The sequence below is a fragment of the Staurois parvus genome, unplaced genomic scaffold (genome assembly GCF_062004578.1).
Source record: "Staurois parvus isolate SC_StPar_1 unplaced genomic scaffold, SC_StPar_1.0 ptg001066l, whole genome shotgun sequence".
Classification (NCBI taxonomy): Eukaryota; Metazoa; Chordata; class Amphibia; order Anura; family Ranidae; genus Staurois; species Staurois parvus.
Window position 1 is genome coordinate 4,838,854 of NW_028318862.1, and position 13,761 is coordinate 4,852,614.

At 41.6% G+C, this 13,761-nt stretch overlaps 1 protein-coding gene across 1 annotated transcript in view; it reads right to left on the reverse strand.

Moving 5' to 3' along the window:
* Positions 1-1,917: 1,917 nt before the first annotated feature.
* The window catches only part of PEX14 (peroxisomal biogenesis factor 14), a 116,462-nt gene continuing 104,618 nt past the window's right edge, over positions 1,918-13,761 (reverse strand). The window contains exons 6-8 of the mRNA XM_089658383.1: positions 11,747-11,844; positions 9,630-9,721; positions 1,918-6,504 (exon numbers count right to left, since the gene is read on the reverse strand). Coding sequence (XP_089514509.1) covers positions 6,078-6,504; positions 9,630-9,721; positions 11,747-11,844 — 617 coding nt within the window. The 3' untranslated portion in view covers positions 1,918-6,077. The remainder of the gene's footprint in view (positions 6,505-9,629; positions 9,722-11,746; positions 11,845-13,761) is intronic.

Below are 13,761 nucleotides of genomic sequence, written 5' to 3' on the forward strand. Positions count from 1 at the left end.
AAATGACTTATTGGGAAGAGTATGAGATACAGAGAATGGCCCAAGATGAAATGATAGGGCAGGAAACCGATAATAAAAGGAGGGCTGAGAAGGTAAGGACTTGAGAAGAGAATGACACAAAGTGTGATAAGGAGGTTAAAATTACTAAGAGGAAGATGAAACTACTAGGTCAGTAAGAGGATTAGGTGAGAAGACAAGAGAAAAACTGAAATCCCCACTTCAGCCAATTTTCTTTATTGTCCTCAGTCAGGGATTTAAATAAATAAAAAAAAACAGTTCTGCTTCACTACTCACCTCCTTCTCTGATGATCAACCTACCCCTCCCCAAAGTGATTACATTCCTCACCAGGTGTCCTCAGTCTTCCAAGTTGAAAGTTACTCAGCTTCCTTCAACTTGGTTGACGGAGGACATACTGTGAGTGCAGGACATCATGGATATCCACTCACATTGTAACGATGGAGTGGAACTGATGTCATCATGTCATTGCACTCTCTAAGCCCAGCACAAGGAGAAGATTCAAAGAAGAAAAGGACCCTGCACATCATGTAACCAGACTGAAGACATCTGCAAAGGTACAATTTAAAATTCATAAAATACAGTTGAAATTAAGCTTGAAACTACTTACTGAGTAGATGGACAAAAGAAAAGAAATGACTTGGTGTTGATCATGGAACTAGCACTGCTTTGGAGTATGAAATACTTTAGGTTAAATGAGGATGAAATGAGAAAAGAAGACTAAAGTATATACACCGATCAGCCATAACTTTATGGCCACCCACCTGATATTAAGTAGGTCCCCCTTTTGCCACCAAAACAGCCCTGACCTGTCAATGCATGGACACCTCTGGACCTCTGAAGGCATGCTGTGGTATCTGGCACCAAGCCAGAGTAGTAAACCCTAGTCCTGTAAGTCGGGAGACCTCCATGGATTGGACATGTTTTTCCAGCACATCCCACAGATGGAAAATTTGGAGATCAAGTCAACACTGCAGGCTCATTGTTGTGTTCCTCAAACCATACTTGAACCATTTTTGCAGTGTGGCAGGGCACATTATGCCGCTGAAAGAGGCCACTGCCATCAGGGAATATGGTTTCCATGAAAGGGGCGTACTTGGTCACCAAGAATGTTTAGGTAGGTGGTACGTCAGGTAATATCCACTTGAATGGCAGGACCCAAGGTTACCCAGGAGAACATTGCCGAAATCACCACACCATCTGTGCTGGCTTGCCTTCTTCCCATCCTGCATCCTGGTGCCATCCCTTTCCTAGGTAAGTGATGCACAAGCACTTGGCCATCCACATGATGTAAAAGAAAACATGTATCATCAGACCAGGCCACCTTCTTCTATTGCTGTGGTCCAGTTCTGATACTCACGTGCCCATTGTAAGTGCTTTTGGCTGTGGACACAGGTCAGCATAAGTATCCAACTGGTCTGCAGCTATGCAGCCCATACACAACAAACTGCAATGCCCAATTTTTCTGCTTCATATCAACTTCAGGGACATGTTTACTTGCTGCCTAATATATCCTATTGACTTTCAGATGCCATTGTAATGAGATAATTAATGTTATTCGCTTAACCTGTCATTGGTCATAATGTTATGGCTGATTGGTGTATATAAAGAGTTCTGCAGGGGTGGGGAAGATGGTAAAAAAAAAGAAGAAGTTTGCCCAGCAATAGGCTATAGCCATGTGTTAATTTGTTAATTCTAGTTCTGTTTTGTGCTATCAGGAACAAACAATATACTCTATGCTGTCCACTTACCTGTACTCCACACTAGGTCTGAATGAGACACTGAATTTTCTACTTCAGTTCAGGTTGGGCCAACTGAGTAGCAATCCTGTGAAGGTGAGTTTGAAATAAAAAAAATTTGTGCACAAAAATTTTCAGTGAAGAAAAAACAGAGCCCCTGAGTTAAATAGTGTAACTTGTTTTTATTACAATTATGTACATTTATAGTTTAATTTTTTGTTATCGTTGTAAATCTATACATTAGCACACCGACGAGCACAGTGGGTTGATGCAATTAAGGGAGCGTGGCACTGCACTTAGGCAATGTAGACTTTTCTTCATGTCCATCTATACTTTTTTCCCATATGGCCTTCTCTGTCCCTAAAGCATTCAACACAGTGCAAACTTAGCAATGTCACAGGCAAATATTTGATCTGAAGAAACATATGGATATGGTTTTTAAAGGTTCGGCCAAAGATTGTTGCTATTGGTCTAAGTTTTCCTTACAGCAGAGGATTATAGGAAAAACAGATTTAAAGAAAAGAAATACAAATTGTGTTTGGTGACAACACCTTCTAAAAATAATCTATGTCCAGCATGGATTTTTTACAATTCTTTATTGTATTAAATATTTAAAGTGTAGGTATAGCCAAAACCGTTCTTTTTAGTTTTAAATAATGTAGAGAATGGTTCAAACCCCCTTCTAGTTTATTTTAAGCTGTCTATGTCCCATTGAAGGATTTCTCCTCACTTCTTCTCCTGGAGACAAAACAGGTAGTGAGAGAAAATTTATCAGTGAGGGAAGATCTCCTTTAAGTGGTTGTAAACCCTTACATATACCAAGCGAAGTGATTGGCCTCGGGTGATACAGAGATGAAAACATTATCCGACATAAGCTATAACTGTTTATCTGCATTCTTCTTTTTTCAACAGCTGTTCAGAGCCCAGAATTGATAAACCTTGCCTGAGCTGTCAGATAAAAGGGGGCAGAGAGCTGAAATTACACACTGCAGAGATCAGTGAAGAGAGCTCTGAGACCTGATTGAAGGGAAGGGAAGGGACACCCCCCCCCCTCCACACAGCATACAGGAACAGAGCTGACGCTGTCAATCACGGTCTGTGTGCTGGAGCTTCCTCCCCTTGTTAGGAAAACTTGTCAGAAGTGATTCTTGCTGATAGCAGAGGTATAAAGCAGCAGACAGAAATTACACCTGGTGCTCTTAATTGAGACAAGTACACAATATAGAGGGATATGCTTTGTTCGTATTTCATGCCTGATGTTTAAACCACTTTAAAGTTGTTCTAGAAAACGGTTATAGAAACAGCGTCTCCATTGAAAGATTTACCTTCACTTCTGGTTACAACCAGAAAATTTAGGATTCCCCATTAATTTCAGCTTTGGTGATAATAGGCCAATGAACTAAAGCTGGCCACATACAGTACCAGAAGATTTTCAAATGACCATTTGTACAAAATTCTTAGTACATTTGATGACTTGACAAATGTCGTTTGGAAGTAATTCAGAACTTTGATTTTGACATTCGAGTTTGTATTTTTAGGATTCCCCATTAATTTCAGCTTTGGTGATAATAGGCCAATGAACTAAAGCTGGCCACATACAGTACCAGAAGATTTTCAAATGACCATTTGTACAAAATTCTACAAAAGTACATTTGATGACTTGACAAATGTCGTTTGGAACTAATTCAGAACTTTGATTTTGACTTTCGAATTTGTAATTGCCTTTCCGAACAAAAAACACAAACATGGTTAGAAATGTGTTCGTTGGAGAAAATTTTCCATCCTGCTCCTTCAAGTTTTCTCATCACTGCAGTCAAAAAACCAAACATCAACTTAACCCCACTAACCATTTGAAAATTAAATGGACATTCTTAAAATGAAAAATTTAGAATGAAGTTCTACTAGTGTATGGCCAACTTAGAGAGAGTGAATCTACCCCAAAGGGACACTGACACCAATAAAAACATGAAAGAAGTTGTAACTTTACCTAAAAATATAGGAAAAATTATTTGGCTATACATACACTTTAGGAAAGAGAATTGCATTTATGCCCTCTGTATAGAAAAATGCTAACTAGAACAAGTATGTGTTTTCATCATGTAATCTTCAGGTGTTGCTCGATTATAATGTAGGAAAATGTTTTAAAAGAAGAAAAAAAATCAAACTCCAGACTGGAAAAGGAGGGGGATGGGGGAAATTAAAGGCTGGCATACAAAAAAAAAAAAAAGATTTGCGGTCAAGATAAGGAGAAACAGACCACCAGCAGGGCAAATACTTATTGTAAAAGGAGAAGTTCACCTTTAATGAAAAAATAATAAAAGCACATCTTTTTGCAGGTAAAAAAAATATTTAATTTTTTTTTTTTTTTACACTGGTGCCTGTAAAGCATTGCACCCGAGATCAGCAGATTGCGGGTGCAATATCAGGCTTCTGCAGACTCTATGGGGGTGATTTACTAAAAGTGGAGAGTGCAAAATCTGGTGCAGCTCTACATAGAAACCAATCAGCTTCCAGGTTTTATTGTCAAACCTTAATTGAACAAGCTGAAGTTAGAAGCTGATTGACTACCATGCACAGCTGCACCAGATTTTGCACTCTCCAGTTTTAGTAAATCAACCCCACTCTGTCTGCCCCTCTCAGAAAGGCAGGCAGTTAATAAACTCAATGAACTATGAGAGCGCTCACCAGCACCCTTTGAGAACAAGCAGTCGGCTGCAATGGCTACTTGAAGTTCATCCATTCACAGACCTCTGTGAATGAACAATGCCACTGCAAGGGGCGGAGCCCTGCACAACGCACTGTTTTTAAATTGTGACAGCGGGTGCGGGAAGAAGAACCTCGCCTGCTGTCACAGGGAGGGAAGGAGGGACTGGAGGGAGAAAAGGCATGAGCTGGAACATGTTACATGTTCCACCCTACATATGAGTGGAACATGTAACATGTTCTACAGATGAACTTGGCCTTTACAATGGTAGTAAACTCGTTTTTGTGATTTTTACCTACAGGTAAGCTTATAATAAAACTTACCTGTCGGTAAAATGAGTATCTCCGTTTAGGAGATATTCTATTGAACAGCAACCGGTGATGTCACCGGCACATGCGCTCTGAAAGAACCGTGACATTCCTTCAGAGCTTTGTGCTGTGCCCAGGGCTCCCACACGCATGCACAGGAGTGACGTCATCGTGGCTCGGCCAGTCAAATGGCCAGAGCGCGCGAACCTGGAAGGAAGACCGGCTGATGATGGAAGCCCTGTCAGCGGTGAGAGCGCGCTGCTGGAGGGTTCGTTTTAAGGTACGTTTTTCATAATGTGCTATTATGCAATGCATACTAGGACATTATGATATTGCCTTGCAGGGGGAAAAAGTTTTTTTTTGTTTTTTTTTACTACTACTTTACTACCGCTTTAAAGATTATGTAAAGGTAGAGGGATTTGATCTAATCTACTCCGAAAGCTGCATACAAATTAGGCACGTTTTAACGTGTCATAGCTATTTTTCCATAAATCCTCCACAGAACTGGCTAAAGCAGGTAAGAGATGAGCCCTTTAAAAAGAAGTATTTGAAATTTGTTTTAACTTTGACATTTCTACAGGAAAAGACTGAAATCCAGGAGGTGAGGGATCTCTTTTCAGTTTGTTTTTTTTGTGCACAAGTGGCTTAACTTTATTTAACTTGTGCTTAATTAACTTTAAAAAACTGCCAAACTGTCATCATACTCCAAGAAAAAAAAAAAGTTATTATTCAACACTGTAGATAATGATGCTAGTTTGTAAGCTTGCAGTTGTGCATTCGATTGTAATGCGCAACATGTGCAACACTCAGACAAGTCTGTGCCATGCGCACGCTGCTTACAGTGTGACAAATGGTGATTACAGGTCGTGTGCAAAACACACTACAAGATAAGAGGTGATTTAAAATTGGATGATCGGTGAGCATTCTCTTTTTTTCCATCTCTACATTTGAAAAAAAAAATAATAAAAACGACGTTTCCCGTAAATCAGGAGAGAGTGCATTCTGGCTCCCGTTTTCATGTTCCCTAACACCTGGGCAGACCGCTGAACAAGAACTAAAGGAGATCTATCGAGGAAGGTGAAAGTGAATTGATCTGTCATTTACATAGATGGAGAGATCACTGTGCAGACACAATGAGAAGATAGCTGAATGGACAGCGACAAAGCAGAGCGCTAGAAAATCTTGCCTGCGATAGACATCGGCTTTTGTATAACTGCATATAGAATTGTACCACAATAGATCACACAGTTCCTTGGCGGTATTAACCCCAGAAAACATCAGGGAGATGGAGGTAGAAGATGGAGATGCAATCATTCCATCTCGTTGCTGGCTCCTTCTGGCCTACGCAACTTATCTACTTGCTCATTGATCTGTCCATCTCCACCCCGGCGGTCTTCGGTTTGGACTCCCATGCAATCCTCTTCATCAGCTTGTCCTACGTCTTCTTCATCCTCTTCGTCCTCCTCTTCTCCTTGGACCTCCATGCGCACTTGGCTCTGCACATCAATTTCAGGATCCCCCTCTCTGGTGGTGGGCAGGTGATGGGAGTTGACCTTAGCTCCCTCGGGGCTGTGGTTCTCCTTGACGGGAGAAGAGGAGCCAGACTCATTGCTAACAGGGGAAATGTCACTGCTGCTGTTGTGGTTAAGCGTTGCCTGGTTGGGTAAAGTGGGAGGTTTTATGGGCATTTGCCAAGTCGGAATCTTAGGTGTAGATGGAGATGGCGGGAATTGCCTCCTAGTAATGGGAAGAGAAAGAAGTCAAAACATTATATGGATAATGCCCAGATGTATATATGAACAAAATCACCTACAGTCTGTTATTTCCCTGACTTGACATACTTTTTTTCCCAGTTCCCAATAAGGCACGTCTGCGTCAAATAATGGAGCCCCACATAAAAAAGGAAAGTAAAGAACTTTAATGCTCTGTTATTTGATGCTGTTTTGCACCCTCAGAAGCTGGCAGTGTGTGATATCAGGGCACATGCACAAAAGGTGTTACAGCTTGTATTTATAATGTCCAACATTGTAGGTGACCATCTTATTTGTGTAGCTGATTTGCTTTGGTGAGGCTGCTCCTGTATAACAAAAAAACATCAACTGAAAGAGGGAATCTTGAAAGAAATCCAGATATGTAGAAAGTAGTAATAGTGTCACCGCAATGATGATAAGAGTCCTGAGCGCTGGCATGATCAATGGAAATGGAAAGCCAACGTGTTTCAGGGATTCATACACTCCCTCCTCAAGGATAATTATGATAAATTTTCAGCAATGCCTGGACCTGCAGAGAGTGCTGCACTACATATTTAATAAAAATGGTTCTAAAGGCAGAAGGTTTATTGTACCTTAAAGGAGAAGTACAGCCAAAGCTCGTTTGGCTGTACTTCTCCTGTGGATCACAGGAGTGTAGCTTGTTCTGCACTCCTGTGACCCATTTTCAGCAGACAGCGTATTAAAGTCTGCTGTCGGCTCACATCATCCAACTGGTCCAGGCTGGGGAAAGTTCGTGATCATATGGTCAGAATTCACCCAGGAGCCTGGACTGGCACCTGGCTCAGCCTCTCCGCAATCTGCTGATCCTGAGCCTGGCGCTCCCGCCCCCTCCACAGCCCAGTGTTACAGTGAGCGCTGGGGGTGTGGGGCAGAACAAAGAGCGGTGACTGACAGTCATCGCTCTCTGCTCAGAGTGGCAGCAAGAACTGAGCGACCAGCTGTGTTTGACCCTTAGAGCCAGCGGAGGACAGATGCAGCTTTATAATTAAAAAATATTAAAGTATAGTATAAGATATCCAATGCATTTCAGGGGGTATACACATTAAAAGAGCAGTATAAATACTGCTCTTTTAATGCATTTAATGCATTAAGGTAAAAAAAAACCTTCTGCAAGCAGCTTACCCCCCTCAGCCCCCTAATTTATACCTGAGCCCAAACTCGATCCAGCAATGTGCATAAGAGCAGCGGCTCTTAAAAAAGTAAAAACTGAGCCTTTAGAATTACACTAATATCTGGCTGTCTTATTGTTCTATGTATTTAATGTCTAGTGTGACTTGTAATTTTACTTTGGAAAAGCAATAAAAAGAATTAAAAAAACAAAGAAAACAAATCTCTTCATGTATTGATGAAGTTACATAATGTATGCTGTAAGCCCTGATGAAGGGGGAGTGTGTATACCCCCTGAAATGCATTGGATATCTTATACTATCGGTTATTCAATAAAAAAATTTAAATAATCACTCAGGACTTTATATCCAGTGGTGCAGTGCCCTTATTGCTTTCTACATAACAAGTGTGCAATGCTGGCTTATCCTTTAAGACCGGGGCCAACGCAGGAAGAAGTTATCCATTCCAGCAAAGCTGTTTTTCCTGGGAGAGACTCACAAGGTAATAGCGGATGAAATGTCATCTTTTGTGTGACTTGTTGTCATTGGTAGCAGGCACTCTTCAATCAGCATTTATAATTCAGTCTCCGTGTGATCGCAGGAACTTATTTTCTACCGTACGCTGTTCCACTATAAGTCCCAGCATGCATTTGTACTGTCTCTAAACAATCTATTGCTTCCTTCAAGCTGAGACTAATGGGAGTGACTGTTGTACTTTAGAAGCTTGGAGTTTGCTGTATCTGGTTCTGACGTTATGGTGCCAGCGATGGTCATAAAGAAAATTAATTTGGCTGATAATGCGATATCAATTATAGCATTTCAGTGAATTATAGCTTAGATCGGACCATGATGTCAAATAGGATGGTGAAATTAAAACGTGTAAAAATAATTAAAAGCTCTCCCAGGATAGCACTAGCTGACTCTGGACATTTAGTCATCGGTGTCTGGATATGTAGGGCATTCTGCTGTCCTGATATGTAATGGCCAGGGCCCTCCAATACAGGTTGTCATGGGGTCACCTGAGCCCCGGTGGATGGGTGGACACCAATCTATACGCAGAGTCTCTTTATAACGGTTGGGGGAAAAAAAGCTTTGCTTTTCACAACCAATCAGGTGTACACACACATTTATATAGACAGATATAGATATCTACAGACTTAGGGAGAATGGAACAAAAACTGAACTGAAAACACAATGCAGTCGTCTGATCCACAAATTATATATGGATAAAATTAAACCCGCCTTCTTGCACTTCCTGGTTTCCTAAGACACTGGTGACATAGCCAGCGTGTGCCTGCTGCCCCTGGGAAGGCTACATCACCAGTGCCTACCAGGAAGTTCTGGGTTCTTCCCCCAAGGTCCTGCAAGATTTCACAAAATCTCAAGAGATCTTGGGGAAATGGCCTTTCTCTTTTGATAAGCAGCAGCTCCCAGCTCTTTACATGCGCAATGGGCAAGATTTCAGCAAAATATTTTCATGGAAGTAGGGGAATACCAGATTTTAAAGGCATGCAACGTATTACTTTTCATTTACACATTTCTTTATTGCTGGCAGTTTACTGAATAGGAAGGAAGGCAACTGGCCAGCAGTATGAATAAGATCTCCTAGCTGTAGAACCATCCAGATGATCCAAGTCAGACATTTGTGAACAGCCAAGAACTTCACAGGTACCAAAATGTATGTGAATGTGTCATCCCTGAGCTGGCATTTAGTCCAGGAAATAGATGGTGATCCTGGATGATGTCTGAGAAAAATATGCCGTAAGTGAAGGCAATGTCAGGGGAAGTAATGTGCTCTCTGGGCAAGGTCATAAATACCTATCCATGCTAACTCAACACATTACTTGTTGCCCCACATTTAACATGAAACAAAATATGTCTGATGCCACGTCCACTTCAACTTTGTCTATCCATTTAAAGAGTTGCCGTAAGATATGCACAAGTTTACCACCCTGCCAGCATCTCCCATTACAACCTCCATTACCTGTTCAGCAGCAGCCCTTTTAGAGAGTAGATTTCAGTCTTTAATTCCTGGATGTTCTGAGATTCCAGAATAGTGTTAGATGAACTGAAGGCCTACAAAGTACAAAGAAAAAAATGTCATAAACCCCCAAAAATAATTACATTGTAGCATACCAAACCATCGATGTGGTGGCTGCATTCGTTTTCTTATTTAGGCTTTCTTTCCTAAGTGGATGTGATCCACTTAGATGACATCAATGATCATTGTCACAAACTCTACACCAATTTTATCGCCTTGAATTGAGGAAGTTGCAAATTAAAGTCATAAAAAGCATTTTCTTTCGTGAAATAATGTAACTGGATGTTTTACTAAAGCACACGACTCATGCCTATCCTTTGAATAACCACTTTGAGCGCCTTTGTCAATCCAACTATCGATGGGCTTTTTTTGGGTTGACTCCTCCTACCAATTTGTTAACTCCACCCCCGCACTAGAGGAAGCCCATTTTTCCCCCCTTGCTGGTGACAGCAGCCTCAACAGTTGCAGGTCCAATTTTCCTTTGACTGTGGAAAAATGTTAACCTTGTTCCTGAATTGATCTACTACACTATAAGGGCTCTCTAGCCTCGGTCTCTTCATTTTTGGTGGACACTCTGAGCTTTACCAGAGATCCCTGGTCAGCTCCTCAAGATCTTTTGGCCCCAATCTGCCGCCACACCCTAGACTCTTAATGGCACAATGGGAAGGATTTCTCCATCCACCTCACTTGTAGGGTAATCTGTTTTTTTATCAGCCCACTGGATGATTCAACTTAAAAAAATTAATAAATTAATCTGTGGCCAGTCTAAGGCCTGGTCCACAGGGACTGAATATTGGTCAGTAACAGCTGGTTCAGCAGAAACCGTCCAACATTTGGCCCATGTGTACAGCAGCCTGTCCAGATTCTGTAGAACAGAAAAACATCTGCCGATTGGCAGCCATTTGACCGCTGTGTTGTGGCAGGGTGTGGGGTGGTCCCCTGTCAGAACACAAATGCTCAGCGAGGAGATCATTGTACCAATATCACATAGTACAGAGACCTCCTCACAAGCTCCTCAGTGTGTGTACCAGGCATATATTGTAAGACGTTCTCTCATGGATCAGTAGGTAGTCTCCTCCTTGAGCATTGTTTGTCAGTCTTGCAATGACGTGAGCAGGCACAGACACCACTCATTCTGGGTTTCCGGTTTAGATCACCTTATTAGCATAGTTTCAGAAACTGGGACAAAACTGGGTCTAAATTGTCAAATGCTGTGAAAGACTATTTTTTCAGAAAACCAAGCAATCTGCTCATTTTCAGTCAGCGCAGGAAACAAGCTTAAGAAATTTGCAGCTAGCAACAAATGGTCCAAGAGCATTTTCAAATGTGCGGCCTTCACATTCTCACCACACTTGTTTGTGGTGGATTAGTATAAGTCTGTAGAAGTATCAATGTGAATAACCACAAAATTAGAGAAAACCACATGATGTATATTTATGAAGTGAAACCTAATGCACACAGTGTATCACATCCACTGCACAATGAAAAATTCACTCGGCTGACAGGGAACTACCACAAAAATGTCTTGTGGGGCTTGTGTTGGTGGGCTTTTTGTTTGTTTTAGGAGTGGCTTCTCTCTCAATATAAGTCAATGGAAATACGAAAAAAACCTCAATGTAGGTCAACTGCAGTGCAAGGAATTCTGAATGATCCCAGAAGATGCTTCATTTGCCCTCCAAAGCCTGCCCTAAAATGTGACCTTTGTGACAAATAGGAGGGTGGATCCCTCACACAAGATTTCCCCCCATGACCAAGTAGTGTCTTCCAAGAGTCAGGGAGACTCTCCTTACATAAGGGTGAGTTCTTGAGAGTCATCCTAGAAGGCCCCTTTTGCCCTCATCTGTACCTATTGCATGACTTCTGAGTGCTCATTGTTGCGCCATTCAATTGTGGTTGTTTATTGTTCACCTTTTAGAATTTATTTTCATACTAGACATGGCTCTTGTACCATGTATTTGGCTACACTTCCTGTGAAGTCTACAATTCATTTTATTTAGCAAACACCTCTAAATAATAATAATAAAAAAACAAAAAACCAGGAGGATGGAGGTGCCACTCACCTTGGCAGCAGCCAGCTCCTGGGTTAGTTCCTGGATCTTCTGTTGGTGTTGTGCAAGCAGCTCCTGTGCAGCGGTCAGTGTGGCTCGGATTTGAGTTACTGCAGGACAAAATAAACCACTGAGAATAACATGGTGATGGACAGAACAAGGATTTCATAGGCTTTTTCAGAGTTCTCACAATGACGTTAAAAAAAAAAAAAAATTGCCCAAATACAAAATCTTACTAATGAAAGTCTGCGGTCATTTGTTTTTTTTACATTGTCGCAGACCTTGCTTTACCAATTGCAAAATTTTGGCTGGTCTACAAAGGGTGACTATCAATTTGTCTATCTAGGGTAAAATGTTGGTGTAAAGCTTGCCCCCGAGCGCATTATACTCCCCTCTCTATCACTGCTCCATTGCTCCTTTTTCTGCAGCCACCACTGTAAAATACATGGTGCTGCCTTGTATGGGGGCCCATGTGACCTCCTCCTATGATGCAATGCTTGGGGCTAGAGGCCAATTGCTCTTTCACATTAGGATACCATCTTGCGCAAAACACACCAAGTTAGTGAAATAACTACAGGAATAGTCACTTCAGTGGTCAACTTTATGGTTGTCTCCAGTAAACACAGTATGTGCAGGGGGGGGGGGAAAATACTGTTCAATTTTCAGTTTCAGAGTTCTGCTTTGATGAAGAATTCTAGATAGATTGTAAGCTCCACAAGCAGGGCCCACCTATTCCTTCTATACTGAAATGTATTGTAATTGTACGGTCTCCCTTTATATCGTAAATTGCTGCACAAACTGTTGGCGCTATATAAATCCTGTATTATAATAATGAAAAGACCACATTCTAGATCCCAGGCTCAGGCTGAACTCAGAATCTTGACTTCTCTCACAAATGAAACCAGTCACATCAGGTTCCAGTCTTCCTAGGATGGGGAAAAAAAATAGAAGAGCTCAAAATACGTATCTCTTCCTGGAGAACATGCTGCTCTAGGCTTCCACCTGTGCAGGTCACATGGCTACGTATTTGACCATGTGCTCTCTGCTGAAGAGCAGGACCACCCAATCTGTGTTTTGGTCCTCCTCTTCAACAGTGATCTTGTAGTTAAATGTCTAACTTGAAGTTAAAGCAGAACTTCACCCAAAAGGAGAAGTTCTGTTTGTCTGCCTCCCCCCCCCCCCCCATGACATTTGGCATTTTGTTTTCTGGGGGTGGAGCGGTATTGACAGATAGCCACTTCCTCCTCCACCTGGATTGCCTTGGTAATCCAAGTGGAAGCTCGTGCCACCCCCTTAGGCTTCTGGGTCACGTCAGAATGCTGCAGGCACAACGTGAAGCCCAGGGACTTGAAGATCGCCGAAGAGCCGGCCCAGGTGAGCATGGCGCTGGATCTCTGGATAGGTAAGTGACCTATTATTAAAAGTCAGCAGCTACGATATTTGTAGCTGCTGAAGTTTAATTTTTTTGTTTCTAAGGTGAAGAACCGCTTTAAAGTGGTTGTAGATCAGAGGTATCTTTACTTTAATGTATTCTCTGCATTCGGGTGAAAAAACCCTTTCATGTTCAGCTCCCCCCGAAAACACCCTAAATATCTACATCCACAAACACAGCAGATGTGAGTCAATATACATTAATGATATTTGCTGAAATCTGTTTATGTATATTTACATCCACGTACACTTCTTTGTTTGATCAGTCCACACATTAATCATGATCAATATTATGATCTCTGTGAATCTCTCTGCATGGGCACCGGTTGTAGACATGAACTGGGTGACTCTAATCAATATGATACAATTGTATCCAATATATACTATATGATGCAAGAAAGCTTTTTATGCATGTATGTCTTTTATGTACTTTTGTGAGTTTCACAGCTCATTCAGCATTTACCACATTTTTAGCAATGTTTACAGACTGGCTTTTTAGATTGATCCATGGTATCTGGAAGGGCGGCACATGTGATAATTGTCTCCAGCCATGGGCGAGTCTGTGACGACCCACATGCAGTTTCTGCACAAGACAC